The 20,902-nt window shown below is 41.7% G+C and overlaps 2 protein-coding genes across 2 annotated transcripts in view; both read left to right on the top strand.

Annotated features, from left to right (window-relative positions):
• The window catches only part of ZC3HAV1 (zinc finger CCCH-type containing, antiviral 1), a 61,337-nt gene extending 55,905 nt beyond the window's left edge, over window positions 1-5,432 (top strand). The window contains exon 13 of the mRNA XM_019653290.1: window positions 1,410-5,432. Coding sequence (XP_019508835.1) covers window positions 1,410-1,672 — 263 coding nt within the window. The 3' untranslated portion in view covers window positions 1,673-5,432. The remainder of the gene's footprint in view (window positions 1-1,409) is intronic.
• A 3,196-nt stretch (window positions 5,433-8,628) lies between these two features.
• Window positions 8,629-18,359, top strand: ZC3HAV1L (ZC3HAV1 like). Its single transcript, XM_019653233.1, has 4 exons — window positions 8,629-9,419; window positions 10,398-10,533; window positions 12,739-12,997; window positions 14,181-18,359. The coding sequence occupies exons 1-4, from the start codon at window positions 9,037-9,039 to the stop codon at window positions 14,315-14,317; spliced, it is 915 nt and encodes a 304-aa protein (XP_019508778.1). The 5' UTR covers window positions 8,629-9,036; the 3' UTR covers window positions 14,318-18,359.
• Window positions 18,360-20,902: the final 2,543 nt, after the last annotated feature.

Raw genomic sequence — 20,902 nt, 5'->3', positions numbered from 1 at the left:
ATGTCATGGTCATTTTCCAGTTATCTATTGGCCTACCGGTATTCAGGGAAATGTCTATTAAAATTGGATTTTTTTTTCCCAATGTATTGACAAAAATTGAAAGTATAGATAATACCCATTGTTGGCAAGGACATGGAGAAACAGGGTTTCCTTCATTGTTGGTGTTAAAATTTTTAGACCACTTTTGGAGGGCGATTTGCAGTATCTGTCAAAATTTAATATGCGCATGTCCTTTGACTCATCCCTTACAGTTTTGCAATCTGTTCTACAGAGCTGCTTATATGGGTTCTCAAAGGTATATTTACCAGGATGTTTTAGAAGCATTTATTTAGAAGTTTTTGGCAATAGCAAAAAAGTGAAATCAACCTAGGTTTTCATCCATACAGAAGTGGTTAAATTAAAATGATAATCCAGACAGTGGAAACCTATACAGCCATTAAAAATAACGAGGTGGCGTTAGCAGTAATGACATAGCAAGATTTCTAGGACAAACGTGGGGAAAAAAAGTTGTAGAACAGTTCATATAGTAGGACCTATTTATGAACAAATAAATGAAAAATAAAGCCGTATCAGAGTATATGTGCATGTATGTAAATGCATAGAAACAGATGTGAGAGAATCCCTACCGAGGCGTTAACTGTTTGTTAAGGCGAATAGGACTATATTTTTTATTCTAAATAGAGTTGAACAAAGAAAATAAATGAGAAAGTATTACACATTTGTTACTACAAATACAACAAATTCATTTTATTCATTTTTGCATAGAAAATCAGGATTTGCTATATATACTCATGTCCTTTAAAAGGGCAGGAAGGCAGCTGGCAATGACAAAACTAGGAAATTTTAATTTGGCAGGAAGTCGTTGGTCTGCCAAGTAGGGAAACATCAGCGATTATCAGAGGTTGTTTTAGAGTTGAGGTTGACCGATCATCTGTTTTTGCCAAGCTCTGCCAGGGTCAGTTGCTTGCTCATGGCTACATTTCTCCCTTTCACATTTTCTAGGACCTTCTCATCAGTAGTAAATGACCTTTGTCCCTTATAATATTAAATGGCTTCTGCTGGAATGTCTTTGGTTCAACAGTTAGAGTTCAACTCACCCTGCATGAACTGCATGGACTGGGCCACTGTGATATTGCTACTTGGTCCTTGTACCCACTGGCACTCCATCACTGTGAGGCCTGCACAGTAGCAAATGTTTCTGTTATTTCAGTAGGGTGATACACTGGATTCACGTTCACTTGTATAATAAACCTGTTTTTAAGGACACGGGAAAGTTTGTAAGGATCCGTAAGGTATTGTTGACATATGCTTAGCTTAGTCAACGCCCATCATCGATGATGTGTAAATAATCTGATAAACAGCATACGTTCTTTTATCATTCTAAACCTTTTTTTCCTGATTATTTCTAGGAAATTACTTCACAAAAGATGCCATCTGTGCGCATAACAATTGCCAGTGTGATCCCAAGAACGTCGTTATGTTTCTAGCCCGAGTCCTGGTTGGAGATTTCATTGAAGGACGTAAGAATTATACGATGCCTCCTCTACCATATGACAGCTGTGTGGATTCAAGGTTGAATCCTTCCGTTTTTGTCATCTTTCAGAAAGATCAGATTTACCCAGAATACGTGATCGAATATTCTGAAACAGACAAAGCCTGCGTGATTAGTTAGAAATGCTGACTACCTTGTCATCGAGGGTGCCATCATCACTGGTCAGTTACAAAACCTGATTACCCCAGATAATAGTTCCACTATTTTACATTTCCTCGTCTAGCTAACAAATGCCTTAGATCAGTGGTTCCCAAACTTTGCTGTACATTTGATCAGCTGAAAACTTCATAAAATTCCAATGTCCGGAATACACCCCATTCCAATTCAATCATTGTTTCTGGGGGTGAGAGAGCACGAGCCAGGCAGCAGTATTTTTTAAATCCCCTGAGGATTCAAATGTGTCGTCAAGTTTGGGAACCACTGTCTTCACGTAACTGGTAAAGACTAATTTCTAAAACTTTGGTAATTGCAGCAACCTTTCTCTCCCAACTACTTTTTAGTTGACTGTATGGCCTAGTTTTGTTTTGGTTAAGTTAAAAAAAATAATTTGGGAAATTTGACAGAAACCTAGAAATGCCTGTTGAAACAAGGACATAAGACAGTCCAGCCTTGGATGGAAAATTGTGAAAAGTTGTGAGGGGCGGGGAATGCTTAGCAATATGTGGGGGGAGGGGGGATAGTAAAGGTAATTTAAATGCTGTTACAGACATCACTGCAGGACTGTACTTTTGTGGTGAAACTGATTCAGGGCACACGTTTCGTTATCTCTCCATTTATTTAGGGGACTCCATCTAGGTTGACTCTGGAATTCAATTTAAAGAGCTGCCCAGTGTGGCTCAGAGAGAAGCAACCAACTGGAATTAATGGCCCATTTGGGTTCTTTATATAATTATGGCAAAGTAGACATTTATAACTTAATCTGTATAATTCCAGAGCAGGCTTTTTTTCAGGTCAGACTTTCATGAAATGTCTGTATTTGGGGAGTACTGAGTTGCAGTAACCAGAGTCACACAAGCATGACTGATAAACCTGAGTGCTACTGTAGTTGATGGCCGTGGCAGATGAGGCTCACCTAGGAATTAGGAACAGGACCATCCTATTGAAGGCTGGGCGCTCTAAGGAGGCGAGCATAGAATCAGAACAAAGAGAATAATGCCTCAGACCAGCCTTGCACCTGTTAGGGGCTTCTTTTTCTAAATATAACGGATTGTATAGAACTGTAGTAACAGTGTTTAGAGCAGTTGAGGTGCATGGACCAAGAGTTCCTTCCTTATTGTGAATCAGGTTTTTCCTGTCAGTTTCCCTTTTTCAACATTCCATACAAATTGCCAAAATCTGTTATAGTGCCTTCCAGCAGACATGTTACAAAAATTAATTAGCATTAGAGATAATATTATATTATATTTTTGATCAGGGTGCCACAACTCCTTGGCTTAAAGGACTCCACCAGTAACACATGTATAGAGATTTTTTTTTTCTTAATAGCATAGGGTTATTTTCTGAGAGGCTTGCCACAAATAGTTACTCTCTTATTCTTGACCCTGACATTGCAGAGATGCAATTTATCCAACTCTATCCGACGCCCATTAGGCATCTCTGGTTGGATGTTTCACAGGCATCTCTACTTCAACATGTCCAAAATGGAATTCTCGAGCTGCCTCCCTTAAATGAACCAGTTCCTTCCCAGTATCCTGTATATAAATACTTGGTATCACCATCCACACATCTGCTCCAGCAGAAATTCAGAAGTCATCCTTCACTCCTTCATCTCCCTCCCCCTATGCATCTGAATTCTTCCCAAGTCCAGTTTTCCATCTTAAATATCTCTCTGTCCCCTTCTAAGCTGTCTTTTACTTAGCAGCAAGTATGGTGATATTTTTAAATTTTGTATTTAATAATAATCTTTCAAAACACACATCTCATTATGCCTTTAGAGTAAAGTTCAAAATCATTATCATGGCCTCGCACGATCTCTCCCTTCCTGACTCGTTATCTTTTTTTTTTTCACACAAGCCACTTTGGCTTTCTTTTTATGGTACCCCTTTTAACCTAGCTCAGTGGTTCTCCACTAGCACTCCTGCTTTTTTTTTTTTTTTTTGAAAGATAGATACTTTGTAACATCCACTTTATTATCCTCAAAATGCAATTCAGTGGTAATATACTCTACCTACACACAATTTTAGAAATAAGTTGAAAATTAAATAAAATTAATATTAATATGAAAAGGAACATAAAAGGTACATAACTTGAGCATGGCTATAATAAAAGACCAAATTAAGTAGTCAGCTGTTTACATTTATTTACAATGAATAAATTTGAACTTAAAAGAAGGTAGGCGATCAGAAGCTATTTTGTGTAGAGAAGTATTGGAAAAATGAAACAGCAGGGATATCAGTGGACATTAGAATGAAAACTAGTGCTACAATAACTTGTTTGCATGTGATAATACTTATTTCTATAAGGACGAAATAGCCTTAATTGAAATAAAGATACTATGCAAGAAAATCTGCAGATTGTCGAAATGGAGAAAATGAGGAAATATATTTTTGCAGATGAGCTGTAGATCATACACGAATGTCTTGTGAGACATTCAAAATTCGTATAGGGTGCAGAATAATTCCTTACTTTGAGGAACTGTCCGATGTATTGCCAGATGTTCAGCATACCTGGCACTCACACACTAAATGCCAGTAGCACCCTCCCCCAACTCCCAGTTATAGTGACAACCACAAACCCAATCAGAGCTAGTCACCTTTTTCAGAGCAGATTTTGTGTAACATCCCTTTGCTATCCTGAGATGATTCACAGATAATACAATCTACTTACATATCTTCCTTTAAAAATCAATTTACTGCCATTACTATTATAATGGAGACACAGAAGGAAAGAAATTTGTAATACAAATAAACTGAATTTCAATATATAAGTGCTCAGGCATGACTATGCTATACGACATCATGAAATAGATATTTACTCCTACTCACAGAGAACAGGTTTGGATTTAGGAGTCGACAAAGGCTGCTTCCTGTAAAGAAGTACAGGAAAATGAAAGATAAGAGGTATGGATGACACTAGAATGAAGACCAGGAGTAGGGTAAGTCATAACAGACCATATACCTTATTTGTATATGGTAAGGGAAAGAGCGAAATTACGTTAGTTTAAGTAAGGATAATAGGACAAGACAAATTATATTGGGTTGTCAGAAAAGTCAGGACGCGTTTTTGCAACGAAAAACAGAAAAAAATATGTCATGACTTTCCCGACAACCCAATAGATGAAGAGGGAAACATGTATTATATTTCTTAGTCGAGTTGTAGGTCCTACATAAATGTCCCACAGGACATTAAAAAGTCGTATAGGTACAGAATACGTCTTCGTTGTATGGGGCTAATCCATACACTGCAGGACATCTGCTATCTTTGGCTGCATCCACTCAGTGCCAGTCCTCAATTATTATGAAAGCAACAACTCATCAATTCCCAAAATACTTGAGAACCACTGACTCAGTTAACATCTAGCATCTTGAGATTAATTTGTTACCTCCATAAGGAGTCCTATAAATTAGGCTGGATGCTTGCCTCCCAAATCGCCATTTAAAAAAAAAACAACTTTGCCTTGCTTTATTCATTTTTTAGCATCTATCCAACTTGAAGTTGGTCTGCTTTCCGCATTAGAATGTGAGCTCCTTGAGGGCCAAGTTTAACTTGTCTTGTTCATTGTGCCACAATGCTGAATGCCTGATACGCTGATAACTTTGCATACATTTTGTTGAACAAAGTAAGCCCAACTATTATATTTTAGTACTTGAGTTCTATTTCTGTTCTTCAAGCTCAATTTGAGACTCTCTAATAAAAAGAAATAAATACGAATTTTGCTCTGCTGCCTTTCTTTGCTTTATTTCTAGGTATCTCCAAAACGATACCTTCAGGCACCAGTTTATTCAGTGGGGGACAGAGGATGTGTTTTGTCCTTTCCAGCTTTATCATTCCAGGACTGAATGACGAAGGAGCCTTTAGCTCACTGCCAAGGAAAGGCAGGGCATGGTGATGGAGAAGCCCACAGCAGGCTGGCACATCTTTTGTCTAGGGGCTTAGAGAGGGAGAGGCTGAAAGCTGTTAGCATTTTTCTTTCTCTGGTCCCAGGGGTTGTACCAGGGCTAGGCTGAGGCCCAAAAGTTAAAAAAGTAAATGGTTATCAGAACTGTCCTGTCAGTCACTCCTTTAAAGGCCCTTCTCTGCTCATTCTTTTTTAATCACAAAGCTTTGGATGGAGAGAGAGAAGAGGAAAAATCTCTATATGGGGGCCAGCCGAGTGGACCAGTTGGTTAAGAGTGCGCGCTCTGAACAACTGGGTCACCGGTTTGATTCCCACATGGGCCAGTGAGCTGCGCCCGAGCTGAGCTGCCAACAGGTGGCAGGATGGGTCAGCTGATGAGAGCACACGCTCCTAACAACAAGGTTGTCGGCTGGACTCCCACATGGGATGGTGGGCTACGTCCACCAGCAACTAAGATTGAACACAGCACCTTGAGCAGAGCTGCTGACGGGTGGCCGGATGGTGACTGGACTTGGAGCTGAGCTAGCTGTGCCCTCCACAACTAAGATTGAAGGACAACTTGGCTGTTTCTCTTCCTCAATTCCCCAACACTGTTCCCCTTCCCCAATTCCCCAATAAATATATCTTAAAAAAAAAAAAAAGAAAAGAAAGAAAAAAATCTCTATATGGTAGCATAGATTCGATTCAAGTGAAGACAGAATTGCCATTTGATTTGGACCTGGATGTAGATAATTGGAACAATGCATAGCCGACCCATTGCTGTCAAAGCACCCACATGAAAATACATGAAAAATGCCACTAAACCAAGCATGAGCAGATGTTTGTTTTTCCACCTAGTTATTCTATTTGTTGATTCATTTTGTCATAGCAAGCTCTCAAGTTTTCAGAAGTGTTTAATGTTGCTATTCCCCATGGTTCTATCCTCCCACCTCTGCTTTTCACACTCTTCATTTTTGCTGAGTGATCTTATCAACTCACAGCTTCAATTACCTAATACTTTGATGTCACTCAAATCTATATTCCCTTCCATCTTTCTTAAGCTCTTGTATATATAATACAACTGCCTACTGAGCATCTTACTTTGGGTTGTCCATTGCAAACTCAACACAATAAAAACTGACATTTAATCCCCCAAATCCTGTTTCTCTTCTGTTACTCCTTGTCTTGCTTTTCTAGAAATCCATTCTTACTTCTTCCAGGGATTTTTCTAAAACACCTATCCTACAGTATGGCCAGGCCTGGTTTTAAGTTTGGGGATATGGCAATGAATCAGATGAATGAGATTTCTGCTGTCATGCCCTTGAATTCTACAAATGTTAAATAAACAAGAAAAAATATCAGTAATTAAGTTCCATGCAGATACTAGGGAGGTACTATAGATTGGGAGGTCAGGAAAGGCCTTGCTGAAGAAGAGGACATTTAAGATCAGAGTTGAAAGGCAAAATGGAGACCTCTAGATCAGGGGAAAGCATTCTAGGCAGAGGGTTCACGTCACTCCCCAAGTGAAATTTCTTAAGTGGCTTCCCTAAGTCTTTAATGCGTTAAGTCCAAACTTAGCATGGTAGGGAAGATCTTCTAGCAGTTGCCTTCCTCTAGCTTTACATGACTGACTCACTTCATCCTCACAACCTCCCTGTAAGATCAACTAGGCTGGTTGAGATCCTCGATTATGCCTTATTCATCTTTGTACTCTGTCACTGCCATTAGCAGTTGGCTCAGTCAATGTTCATTAAATGAGCCTGGTGTTGGGCAATATGGCCAGCTGTTTATTTAGGTACAGGTCTAGATCCCACAGAAATATAAGGTGAGCCACAATTGTGATTTATAACTTCCTCATAGCAACTTCGGAGAAGTAAAAGAAGCAGTAAAAGATCATTTTAACATCATTAACAAAATTATTAATGGGGTTATTTGTCATTCTTTTCATTCTAAATCTTCTAACTCCAGTGTGTGTATTTCACACATCTCATCTCCATTTAGACTGGTCACATTTCAATTGTGTAACAGCCACACGAGACTACTGGCTACCTTCCCCTACCAACTACCTAAGGCCACCCAGCCCTGCACCTACTACTATATGACCAAAAAAAAAAAAATCTTATATGTTCCAAATTAAAATTACAGCAGCAGAGTGTGAAAGGGAACATGAGTCTGTTGATAGTTGTTGACCAGGTCTGACAAAAGACTGCTCACATTCCTGTATGTCTATTGGAATTTAGGGTAAATTTCCAGGTGGCCATTTCCCCGATTATCCCAAAGAAAGAATAGCCAGGCTCCACAGAACCCCAGGAACCTCAGCTTCTTATTTGCACATGAACTTTCCAATCTGCAGCCCACAGCTAATCCACAGGAGCGGACACTTTGGTCCTTGCAACTAGCCCCACTTCACCTCCTATCCTTTTGGTCTATAGCTAACGTAGATCCTTTCAGACCGGCTTATGTCTTTCTCCCCACTACTTGATGTATAAAAACTCCAGAGCCACAGACATGCTGTCTTTCCTACCTAGCCATGCTGCTGGTGATTTAGACTCCATCCCCCAACATCAGTCTTTTCGCTAGCAATGGCCTAATAAACCCTTTCTTTTAAAAAGACTTTCAATAGCAAGTCACCTCTACTGAGGGAGATGTGCTCAAGACAGAGGCGTGCGTTGAGCCGTAATGGAAGCGACAAGCGTCATTCCCACGGACAGGCCTGGCTCTCCCGCACGTGACCATGTCCCTGACAACCCTCTGGGATGGGCAGTCAGACTTGGACTGCAATATGGGGACACAGGTAGGGATATACTTGTAGATTTAGTAAAGAGGATGGATAATCAATCATTCTTTCAAGAAACTATACCAAACTGTGGAGGGTTTGTTCTGTTTCAGTATTGTTGCTTACAGCAGTCTTGTATTATCTATTATGGAAATTATGTCATTGCCTTCCCAAATGTGTTTTTTCCCCAGGTTTGGTATTTTTAACATTTTCCCAATTTTCTTATTCTGGTAAAATACATATAACATAAAAAATAAATAAATAAAAAGACTTTCAGCCGCGGAAGTTAACATTTTTTGTTTAACTTAACATTACCTATTGTATTTCATCTTCTTTGCAGCCCTCACCAGTCCCTCCAATTCTCTCCCTTGCTTGCGTGTCGGGACTCCCCCATGACACAAGCCCCTCTGGCAAAGGCTCACCGGACCAGTGCCTGGCACAGGGCAGGCGCCCCGTGAACACTGCCCCTACCCGATCCGCGTCCAGGGCGAACCGCGGACCCCTGGGCCCTCCTCGGACAGCCGGTGCCCATGGCCGCCGCCCCCCGCCCGCCCGCCGGCCCGCCCTTCCCCAGGCCATCCCGGGATCTCGGTTTGAAATCGTGGACGTGACTGGGAGGAGTCTGGCCGCCTCGGATTTCGTGCTCGCGGCGCAGGGAGCCGGGCCGCGACCATGGCAGAGCCCACGGTGTGTTCCTTCCTCACCAAGGTGCTGTGCGCCCACGGCGGCCGCATGTTCCTGCAGGACCTGCGCGCCCACGTGGAGCTCTCGGAGGCCAAGCTCCTGGACGTGCTGCGCCAGGCCGGGCCCGACCGCTTCCTGCTGCAGGAGGTGGAGATGAAGGAGGGCCTCTGGGACGCGGAGGCCGAGGCTGCGGCGGGCGCGGGCGCGGGCGCGGGCGGGGCGGGCGGCGGCGGCCCCTTGGCCTGGAGAGTGGTGGCCGTGTCCTCCGCGCGCCTCTGCGCCCGCTACCAGCGCGGCGAGTGCCAGGCCTGCGACCAGCTGCACCTCTGTCGCCGCCACATGCTGGGCAAGTGTCCGAACCGCGACTGCTGGTGAGGCGGCGGGGGGACCCGGCGGCGGGCGAGCGGGCGGGACCGGGCGGCCTCCTGGGACCCAGGCGGCGGCGCGATCGCGGCGCGCGGGCCGCGGGCCCGACCCGTTCAGCTGGAAGTGGGACCCACGAGACATGAGAAGAGGGGTGGTGCGCCCGGGGGCCGGCGACCCCCCCTCGGAAAGGGCGGAAGGGAAGCCTCGGGGAAGGGGCCCTGGCGGGGTCCTCCGGGGAGGCCTCCCTTGCGCTCTCAGCTGCGGTGCGGAATGAGGCGGAAGGTTGGCTCTGTTTGCATTAGTTTAGTTAGCGGCCTCTCCAAAAAAATAAAATAAAATTGCAGCCCCTGTCCCGGGATCCTCCACATTTGCCGGGATAAATCAGGATTGGGACTTGGGGAGTCCTTTTGGGGGCATTTGCGGAGCCCATCAGATCCACGGACCCTTTATGCAGAGATAGCCTCTTCCCAGATAAACACCGTTTTTACAGAAGCCAGTCTGTGTTCTGTGGGTTTAGAAAGCCGATCCGGTCTGACCCCAAGGAAACAGCGGTGGATGATTTGGGAGTGGTCGTCTAAGGCTGCCTCCTGAGTCCAGCCTTCCTGGGCTTACAGAAGCTTCCAAAAGTGGAGTTGGGGGCACTCTTCTTTTCATGTTGGTGGACTGTGGGGGTGGGCAGCTGTGGAGAAGGCACATGCAGTCACCTATAGAACAGGTGGCCACCATGTATCAAGGCAGGTGACTGGGGGAGGGGGTACCCTTGGCTTTAAAGCATCCTCATTTAAAATGAAAATGACCCTGGGGTGGGGAGGGGTTGCTTCAACCCACCTTTCTTATTATTAGAGCTTTGTAGGCTGTAGTGTCTAGGAGTTTAGGGCAAATTGTTTAAGGTCATATGCAAGTTGAAAGCGGCCCTAGGCAAGGAATGTGACCCACTGGCCCCTTCTTCACCTGGGCCTCTGATCCAGTGCTTTGTGTTCTAGGTCTACCTGTACTCTTTCCCATGATATCCACACACCTGTCAACATCCAAGTTCTGAAAAACCACGGGCTTTTTGGCCTCAATGAGGCCCAGCTTCGGATTCTGCTTTTACAGAATGACCCCTGCCTTTTACCAGAGGTGAGTCATCACGAAGTCACCCTCCTATGGTCTGTCCGGTGAAAGAAATCAGGGGAGAGTATCAGAAGTCAGCTTACACAGGACAACCTGAGGTGTATTGGGGTGAGGTGGGCACAGGTTGACCTTTCGGGAGTTTCTGTGATTTTGCTGGGCTTAGATACACAGGGAGTGATGGATTTGTGTGGTATGGAAATGATAATAATGGCTACTGGATTTTTGAGTGCTTACTGCATACTTAGCAGTTTATATACTTTAGCTCATTAATAACCTGCTCCCCATTTTACAGGTGAGGAGAGTGGGTCTCAGATTAAGTAACGTGCCCAAGATCGCATAGTAAATGGCATATTTGAATTTAGGTCTGCCTATGAAACCTGTGTTTTGTGAATTGCCTGTTTATACTTTCGCCTATTTTTCTATTGAGGCATTTGTCTTTTCCTGTTAATTATTAGATGTCCTCAATGATACAGATTTCTTTTTGGGTCACATTTGCTATAAGTATCCCCCCCTCCTTTACTTTTTTGGGAACTTTAGATATTAAATTTAATTGCTTCAAAGCAACATGATTTAGTTCCAAATGCTTGAAAGATACCTATTATCACTGTTATAATGGTGAGATTAGTATGTTTGTATCTGTTTAGCTAGACATAAAGAATTTTAAAAAATAAAACAATTGGAATCCCAAAAGAAAATTTTACGAGAGACTATCAATGAAAAGCAGAGTTTTCTAATCTGGGACAATGATTCTATCACGGACACTCGCCAAGTTGCCAGAAGAGGGGCGAGAAGAAAGGGGAGCATTGGGAACACAGAGGGTAGTTCATGGCTGTGGTCCTATTTTAACTCGAAGGTATTGCAGGCTCTAGAAAGGAAGAAAGTCACACGGCCAGAGCCTTTGGTTCAGATGGCAGAGGCTGCCTTTTTACTCACAAGGCAGCAGCGGAGTCAGCCTTAGGAGCCAAGATATTCCTTCTTGGCCTCTGTCTACTTTCTCATTTCTTCAAGTTTGTTTGTTTTTTGAAATAAGATTTCACTGGGGAATTGGGGAACAGGAAAAGTGTTGGGGAATTGGGGAAGGGGAACAGCCAAGTTGTTGTCCTTCAGTTTTAGTTGTGGAGGGTGCAGCTAGCTCAGCTCCAAGTCCAGTCATCATCCGACTGCCCGTTGGCAGCTGGCGGCCGCTCAGCTCAAGGTGCCGTGTTCAGTCTTATTTGTGGGTGGGCATAGCCCACCATCCCATGTGGGAGTCTATCCAGCAACCTTGTTGTTAGGAGCACGTGCTCTCACCAGCTGAGCCATCCTGCCACCTGTTGGCAGCTCAGCGGCAGCTCAGCTTGGGCACAGCTCACTGGCCCATGTGGGAATCGAACTGGTGACCCCTGTTGCTCAGAGCTCGCGCTCTTAACCAACTGAGCCACTCGGCCAGCCCATCATTTCTTCAAGTTTTGAACCGAGGTTTGGCACATCATGAACCAGGTACAGTCTAACCATGTTGCCAGAAAGTACACAGTGTCTGGTCATCTTCTTTGTTGGTGAGGTTAGGATCGATAGCCTGACCCATTATTAATTATAAAGTTCCCCTTCAGGAGGGTCTTAGTCTTCCTGGGACAGACCCGGTTGACATTAGTTGTCCCAAAGTAATTATGAACAACGCTCCCTAAAAAAACGCTCTTGTCTGGGTGATAAATCATCCATTCACGCTACCTGTCTAGGTTGGATTCCCCGGAGGCAGAGCCTGACGTAGGGACTTAGGTGCATGTAATTTCTTGAAGAAGGGCCCCTGGTGAAAACCCCGTAAGGTATAATGGAGGAATGCAGGTCACAGGGAAGGAAAAGCTACAAACAAGGCGAAGTCTGGCCTTGACTTGGTATGGTGGGGCTCTGGAGCAGAAATACTCCGAAGAATTATTCCAGCCTTGAGGCAAAGGGCCCAGCCTTTTGTACCTGCATAGAATTCCTCATTGGCTACAGGCTTTGCGAGAGGAAGGCAGGTCAACTGAGGGTCAAAGTCAGAGAGAGGCAGCTGTGCTTCAGTAACAGCTGGGGGAGAGCTGGGTGGGTTTACTGTAACATGCCCCATCTGCCTTTCACCCAGTGATTTTAACAGCCACCGAGGACCAGAAGCTGCCATTTAGAGAAGCTGTGGTTTGTTGGCATAAAAGATACAGTGAAAACCAGTGTTTTAGTGTTGCCTCATTTCTCTCCCAGGTCTGTTTACTCTACAACAAAGGGGAAGCACTGTATGGTTATTGCAACCTCAAGGATAAGTGCAACAAGTTTCATGTGTGCAAGTCCTTTGTCAGGGGAGAGTGCAGGCTTCACAGATGCAAACGGTCCCATCAGCTCATCCATGCGACTGCTCTGAAGCTGCTGCAGGACCAAGGACCGAATATCCCCAGTGTCGTTAATTTTCAGATCATCTCCACCTACAGGCACATGAAGTTGCACAAGATGCTTGAAAATAAAGGTGAGACTATCAGAGGACTCTCTGAGCACTATCAATGATGTGGTTTTGACTTGAAATTGAGTCTGGGGAGAAAGTACTTCATGTGTTAAGTGCTTTGTCCTTGGGGAAGCTTTGCATCGTCAATAGTTTATGGTACAGAACTATGATTTTCACGAAAGGAGGGAGGGATGGAGTTTATTTCCAGCGCTGCCCCAGTGTTTGAACAGTGTAGTTGATAAGTTGGGGGTCAGGAAGTAGGTAGACCAGCCTTAACAGCTTCATTGGGAAAAGAAGAGGAGGGCAGGAGGCTGGTGACTAGAAAGGAAGGATAATCTAGGGATGGCTTTCTTTTATTAAATTGAATTAAAGTTTTATCTTTTTTAACTGTTAGGAAATTTTAACCACATTACAGAAAATTTTGGATCATAGAGTAGAAATAAAAATTGCATGCAACTCCACTCACTCTAATTCACAGTCATTGTTACCATTTAATTGCAGGCCCTTCAGTTTTGTTATAATACTATAGGAATACTAGTCCAGTTGTATTAATTAAGTATCTTAAATTTTCACTTTCTACAGCATCATAAATATCTTCCCATATCACTGCATAGTCTCATTTTTTTAAAGTCTACAAAGGGTGGTTTGGTGTTCTTCTAATTATAAAGCATTTAGGTTACTTTTTTTTTTAGATTTGCCTGTAGCTGGAAATCGGCTTCAGTGGGTAGTCAGCTCAGGAGAATTGATGGGAAAACGAAATCACCAAAGTCAGAGTCTCTAAGCTTTTACTGTGGAGCTTTCTTTTGTTGGGATGGTAGTGGCCGACTTCATGGGCGAGTGGCGTGAAGGTAAGGAGGGCTCTGCAAATACCAGTGTCAGAGGCTAACTAGGGAACCTTGAATGTGGCAAGAACCTTTTGCTCTGTATATGTATAGGGCCTGTCATTATCTTCATCTGGTTTTGTTTAGTGGGTCTCTCCTAACTATGAAATAGTTTCTTTCTGCTTGCTGAGTGTGTGTGTGTGTGTGTGTGTGTGTGTGTGTTTGATATATTTTAAATCCACAAGACACAAACTCTCCAAAACCAAAGTGTTGGGAGTGTTGTCTTGAGATTTGATGACCTGGACTGATGCCCCCAACATAAAATGAAAAGCAGAGGGATAAAAAGGAGTGTCTTAGAGACACCTCCTCTCTTTCTTCTTTTTTAGATAATTCAGTTCCTCCTGCTGAGCGGTCACAGGGCCTCGAGTCACCAGGCGGATGCGCTGCTGGGGCTGCAGAGGCCTGTCCCCTGGTTTCTGTCCCTGCCCAGTCCGCCAAGAAGCCATGCGCAGGTAAACCGTGAGGGTAAAACACCGTGAAGCAAGGAGCTGCTCGTCCAATCGGAAGGTCTGAAAACACGGCTATATTGAGCTTTCATTTGTAACCATTCATTCATGTAATCGTTTCTTAATATGACCACAATAATACCTACCTCACAGGGTGTGGTGAGAATTGAAGAAGATGGAAAGGGAGACAGTGTCAATTTGGGAGGATAAAATTGGGGGGTGGGGGCGGGATGGGTGGTTGGGGAGGAGGTCTGACATTGAACAGGCAAAGAAAGGGTGAGACCTGAGTGCACATGGGGTCAAGGCCAGGCAAATCCTGGAGGTGGCAGCCTCTGCTGCAGTCCCTGAGCGCCGTCCCCAGCCTGGCTGGCTGGAGCTCTTAAAGAGGCAGGTTTCTGCTGACCTGCTCTGCGACTCAGGCCCGTGTTTTTCTGTACCCCCATATATACAGTTTACATTGTAGCACTCATAGAGTATGGAAACTTTATATTCTCCCCCCCCCCACTTAATGTTCCAGAAGCATCTTTCCATATTTGTTCACATTTATCATGCATAATCATTTTTTATGCACTAGTATATCATAGCTTATGTAACTGTTCCCTTATTCTGGGATATTTTGATTCTTTCTAACAAATTTTGAATATAACTCATCTTAAAATCCACGCAATATTGAATTTTTAAAGCTAGTCTTTTGCTTAGCTTGTAGTTGCCAAATGGTACTGTCTTACGATTTGCATTTCTTTACATGTATGTACAAGTGAATATTTTTCTGTATCTGCTTTCTGTACGTCTTTATTTTGTGCATTTTGTACATGCCCTTTAATTACTGGGGCATCTAATTACCTCCTCTGTGCTGATGTGGGATGGCCTTTAATTAGCCTCCTTAAATTTTATGAAACGACGTCAACCATACTGTAGTCTAACTCTTGTGGATCTATCCTCAGCCAACACCAGAGTGTATGCTGTTTCGGTGCTTACCAGAGATTTCTACCTCACTCCGTCTACTCTCCGTCTCTTATTAAACTTCTACCACAGTCCAGTTGCTGTGGGTTGAAGGATGTGTAGTTCATCCATTCCTTGAAGTTGTATCCATTCTTTTATGGATCAGGGTAGACCATCAGAAATCTATATACCTCGCCCATTTCATGTTGACTTTCCCTTTCCTCTCCCCTCGCTTTCCCCCATCAACTTGCTGTCTTTATCCAGTTACACTTAGATGTGTGGTTTTTCATCTTTATCAAAGGGTACACAGAGAAGCAGCTTCCTGAAACCCTTTCCCTATTTGCTGTAGTAAAATTCCCCCAATGTCATTGTGCAGAGGGCTTTTCAAAATATTTAATTGTCCTGCAATCATACCACATTTGAGAAATAGGGACAAGGTTGTGAGTTTTTCATAAAGCTAAATTTATTTAATTTAGAAAAATTTTTATCCTGAAATGCTGTCTTTTCTGTCGGGGATGGTGTGTAAAAAATGTCCTTTGTAAAGGGAGAAATGGCTGTTTTTTTCTCCTAATGCACACAGTAAGAGTCATGCAACTTCCGTGAACCTTTCACTTTGGTTGTCAACAATAGTTTTTCTGAAAGCCCTTCCCTCCTGCATATCTTATTTCTTTTTTCCTAGTTCTGATTTCTCCTGGTGCTAGTTTTTTAAAAAAAATATTTTTACATTGTATCATCATTATTTACATTGTATCCTTTTACTATTAATATGTATATTTTTATTGTAAGCCATCTTGAATCCTTAATGGAAACAGTGTAGTGTATAAATGCATATCCGTTACATTAAGACTTGCTAGACTTTTATATTATTGCTCTTTTTATATATCTTATAATAATGCTTTTCTATATGAAGTTATTGACCCTCTGTAATCTTTGTTGCAATATTTTATTCAATTCTATTAATATTCCAGTTCAGTCTTAGTTCTGTTGGTACTCAGTGTGTCAAAATATAGAGTCATACCTGTGTCTGTTATTTTCGTCTGACGATCAACTTTTAGAGAGTTGCCACGATAGACTTGTTGATAAGTTTTCTTTGGCAATTTATTGGCGCTTATGAGATGAAGCTGCACGCCTCTAGGCTCTACAAACTCAACATATCCTAAATTGAATGATGAACTTTTCTCCAGACTTTTTCCTCCGTTTCTTTATTTTGGAGTGTCACCACCTAACGATGTAAGCCAAAAACCTGCAAACTATTCTAACCTCGTCTCTCTCCTTGTTCCCTGTGTCAAATTGGTTACCTAGATTCGAGACTTTTCCCCCCCTCAAAAATCTCTCAAATATTTATCCGTCTGTGTGCCTTTCTTTGCATTCCCTACACACTGCCCTGTTTTAAGCCCTCATTGCCTCTTGTTTTTATTCTACAGATGCAGAACTCAGTGGTTTTCATGTCTTGCGAGGTGTTTTTTTTTTTTTTGTGGGAGGTGACTCCCCTTTGATGATGGTAGCCCCATTTTAATTTTTAATATAATAGGCTTTTGTGGATTTCATTGCTGTCCTTACCACCCTTCTCTCCCTCGGCCTTCCACTCTACTGCCTGGTTGATCTTTGGAAATCTGGACCTAATCATATTGCTTTTTGCTGCCTTCACCTTCATTGGTCCCCATCATGTAGGGTTCAAGGAGTCATGAACTCAGATGGCTACAGGGACCAGAAAGCTGAGTTAGTGGATGAAGTGAGCTAGACATAAGAGGCGTAGGGGAAAAAATGAAGTGCTGTGGTAAATTGCCCCCTCTAAAAGGGGCCTCTGCCTCTTGTTTCCATGTGGGAATGTGGGCCCAGTTCGTCATATTGTCCAGTTTGACAGAAGAAGCCAGAAATCCAAATTTTTCTGAGAAATTTTCTGATTTTTAAATACTGACTTTGAATTCTGTGCACTGACCTACTTGCAAATTTTGGAGTGTGCCATTTTATCTTGTGACTCTGCGTTCGCAAATGATGCTCCAAGCCCCACTCTCTTCCCTTAGCCTGCCTCAAAACCTGGCAAGATTAGATTTTTTAAAATGCCGACTTAACCTTTCCTGACCCCAAGAGAGTTTTCAAAGCTCTAGTATAGCACTTACTACATTACATTGCAATGCCTTTAGTTTTTATTCCCTAGCTTTAAGCAAAAACATTATTTATTCTGCTTGGTTATTCTAACACCTGGTAGTTAAATTTTTTTTTTTTTGCCATATAATGAATTAAACTCTGCATTTGAATCCGTTGAATGAGTATCACATTGGTCTTCATTGTTCTTTTTTCTTCCCACATATATATTTTTAATATTCAAAAAAATCTTATTTTCCCCTAAGGAATGTGTTATATAAGATAAAGATATTTTTGATGGTTCAGTTTGAATGGCCTAGGTCTAAAATAAACACTTTAAGACTTATGTTCGTGGTACTAATGCTTTCCATCAAGGAATTAACTCTCTCCATTATTGATGTGTTTCTTGATTTCTTTATAATCATTATAATTTGTTCTTGTTTTTATCTAGGTCTTATCTAGCCCTTAACACATTAATTCTTTCTGGGATAAATACATCTGTATTGCTACTCAGTATGGGAATTTCTATCATTAGAATGCTATTAATTTTTAAAATATTTGTCTTTTAGTGAATTGCCTTTGTTCTAACAGTGTTAGAAGGCCTATTTGTTTTTTCAAAATATAAAATCATAGCTGCAAAAATATTCATCTTTCTTTATGTATTTCTATTTTGTTTTGTGTTAAATAAAATTCTGATAAACAGACTTTTTGATAACCCTTCATTAAATAGGAAGTTACTTGTTGGTTTTAAACAAGTATTCTCTATTTGATAAGGGAGATAACATCTATTGTTTGTTAGAAGCTTCTAATAGGAATTGGTATCTTTTGATATAATCATAGAATTTTTATCATTTAAACCACCTAATATGATTATATTAATGGTTTTCACTATATTAAAATATCCTTAAATTCTGAGTAAACTCTACTTGATTACAGCATTATGTTCTTTTAATGTATTTTCCCCCTAATTGGTAACCTTTCTTGTAAGTGTATACGTCTATACATTTATAAATAAAGTTCATTTATATTTTAGGTGTGTATGTAGCAATTTTTGTTTTTATTGCTGTATACTCAAAGGATAAATTTTTTTCTGAGCGTTGTTTTGAGTTTTTGTAAATTGATTTGCAAAGTCATTATTTTAATTTTTTTCCAGCTTTTTTGAGATATAATTGACATATTACCTTATGGAAGTTTAAAGTGATGATTTGGTACATGTATACATTGTGAAATGATTACCACAATGTTAGTCAGCTTATCCATCACCTCACATTCATTATTATGTTAAAAAGAATGTATTACTGTATCCTTGAATCACTCTCTTTAGTATTATTTAAGAGTATTTTTTTCCAAAAGATTTTTTTTTTGGAAAATATAATAATATATCATTGTAGGAATTTTGGAGAATATAAGAATGCATTAAGAAGGAAGTAGTGGGGGGAGGGGGTTGTTACTTTGTGAGGGTGAAAAGGATAACTATTGCATTGTTCTGTACCCCTGAAACTAACAATAAAAAAATTTAAAAAAAAAAAGAAGGAAGCAATGATCACCCATAATACTACTGTGTAGAGACAATTACTCTTAAATACTTTAGGATATTTTTTCAATCTTTTTTTATGCACCTGTTATTAAATATTGAGGGTATACTATAAATACAATTTTGTATTATGCCGTTTTGGATTAATATTATTTTGTGAGCATTTTCCTACATAATTGAAAGCATTTGTAATTATATTTGATGGCTGTATTATATTTTTTATGTATCTTTAATCATAGATCTATTGTTGGGTATTTATTGTTTGCTACATTTTAGTACATACATCTTTGTCTGCATTTCTGATTATTTTATTAGAATAGATTTCTAGATATGAATATACTGTTCCAGAGATATGAATATTTGAAACACTGAAAAAGTATTTCAAAATTGTCTTCCAGCATGGCTGTACCATTTACATTCATCATTAGCATGGAAATTGCCTCTTACTATACTTTCAACAGTGTGTTAGAGGCACATGCTGATGAAAGAGACAGAATACCTTTGGTTTCCTAAGGAGTTCTTCTGGGCAGATATTTAGAAAAATACATTGGTATTAATTGCTACTTAATTACATGGTAAGGCTATAATGTGTAATTAATAATATGATTAAGTCTTATGCAATTTCTGGTGTTTTACCTTGACTGAGATTCCCTTTTTGCTTTACATTTGCACAGTAAGCTTTTTGTATGTGAACTGATGATCGTGCATTCATCTTACAAGGGGGACATTTTATTCTCATGGTGCCTCATAGGTGCTCACTGTCAGATATTTATCTCCCAGATAAATTTTTCTTCTTTTCAGGAAGAGATACTGTGAGACGGCCTCCCTCGAATACACATGGCAAGCTCTTAGTTCAGTGAAGTATCTGCTAACCTGAGTTGACTATCTCTGTGTTCAGGTGTTGAAGGGCTGCTCTAGCTAAGGAAAACTTGGAAATGCCTCAGATAAACCTCCCTTTGGCTTCTGCTCTTCTCCAGGTCCATAAAACCAAGCAAGAAGAGCCCATAAAGCGTTTTCCTTATTTCATCTCTCAGCTCCCTATGTTTATGTTTCTCCCTCTGGTCTCTCCCAGTGTTGTGGTTCCTGACATCTGACTCTTGCTTTCTGGAACAATATCTAGCATGGCTTCTTTTAGTCCCTATATCTCGAGCTATAAGCCTATTTCTCACATGTTTGCCAAGTGGCTGTATTCCTGGGCTCCCCATCACTCACCTAGCTGCCTGAGATAGTTCCTGTCCTGGGGGAACAAGGCACAGTAACCCTTCCTCCTTTATCCCTCCCCTCTGGAGTATTTATGATTCTCACACCAAGTATACTACTAAAGACTCTATGTACACAACTTTGCTCACCTGTCAACCCCTTCCTCATTTTTTGGCTCTGTGTTGTCTATGCCCAAGTTTAAGGTGAGAAGGAAGCAGCCAGCCAGAGTAAATTCAACAGTCTCACAACCAACTCCATGTTATGCTCTCCTGCGGCGGCACTACACTGATTCTGGGTCCTAAGCTTCCTTCCTGACTGCCGATGACTTGTATTGGGACTAGAGGGTACTGGTTGCCTCCTGTTAGTGGTGTTTCCCGTCAGCCTTGACTCTGCCCATGCGTCGTACAGCCCTGCATACAAGGCAAGTAGTAGTTGTTTTAAAATGGGCGATTTTGTTTTTTACTCAGGTATGCCAAGGCCCACAGATCAGGAAAATAGTATATTACAGTTCCCAAGAGAAGAGGGCAAGACGCACCATGCGGAACTCAAAGAGAACACCAAGGTCAGTCACAGGCAGAGGGAGGTGAGGGAAAAGGAGAGAGTGGGAGAAAGAGACAGATTGAGGGATAGGGAGAGAGAGAGGGGAAAACAGGAATGGTGAGTAGGCTAAGCAGGGTTAGGACTGGTTGATTTGGATAATGTCTTTGGGCTCTAGGGTGTAGTGACTGCCTCTAGTTATCTGATATCTAGCCCTGGGTTGATGGGGCAGAGGAATGGTGTTAGAGCAAATAATACAGCAGGTGGGGGAAATGTGGCCTCTGGATTGGTTAGCTTGCAGACA

The sequence above is a fragment of the Hipposideros armiger genome, unplaced genomic scaffold (assembly GCF_001890085.2).
Source record: "Hipposideros armiger isolate ML-2016 unplaced genomic scaffold, ASM189008v1 scaffold_201, whole genome shotgun sequence".
In the NCBI taxonomy this organism is placed as follows: Eukaryota; Metazoa; Chordata; class Mammalia; order Chiroptera; family Hipposideridae; genus Hipposideros; species Hipposideros armiger.
The sequence above is the reverse complement of the archived record's forward strand: the minus strand, read 5'-3'. Positions and strand labels throughout refer to the sequence as shown.

Coding starts and splice junctions, on each gene's coding strand:
- ZC3HAV1L (XM_019653233.1), top strand. CDS start 9,037: ATGGCAGAGCCCACGGTGTGTTCCTTCCTCACCAAGGTGCTGTGCGCC. Junction 9,420..10,397: donor TGTCCGAACCGCGACTGCTG/GTGAGGCGGCGG, acceptor TTTGTGTTCTAG/GTCTACCTGTACTCTTTCCC. Junction 10,534..12,738: donor ACCCCTGCCTTTTACCAGAG/GTGAGTCATCAC, acceptor TTTCTCTCCCAG/GTCTGTTTACTCTACAACAA.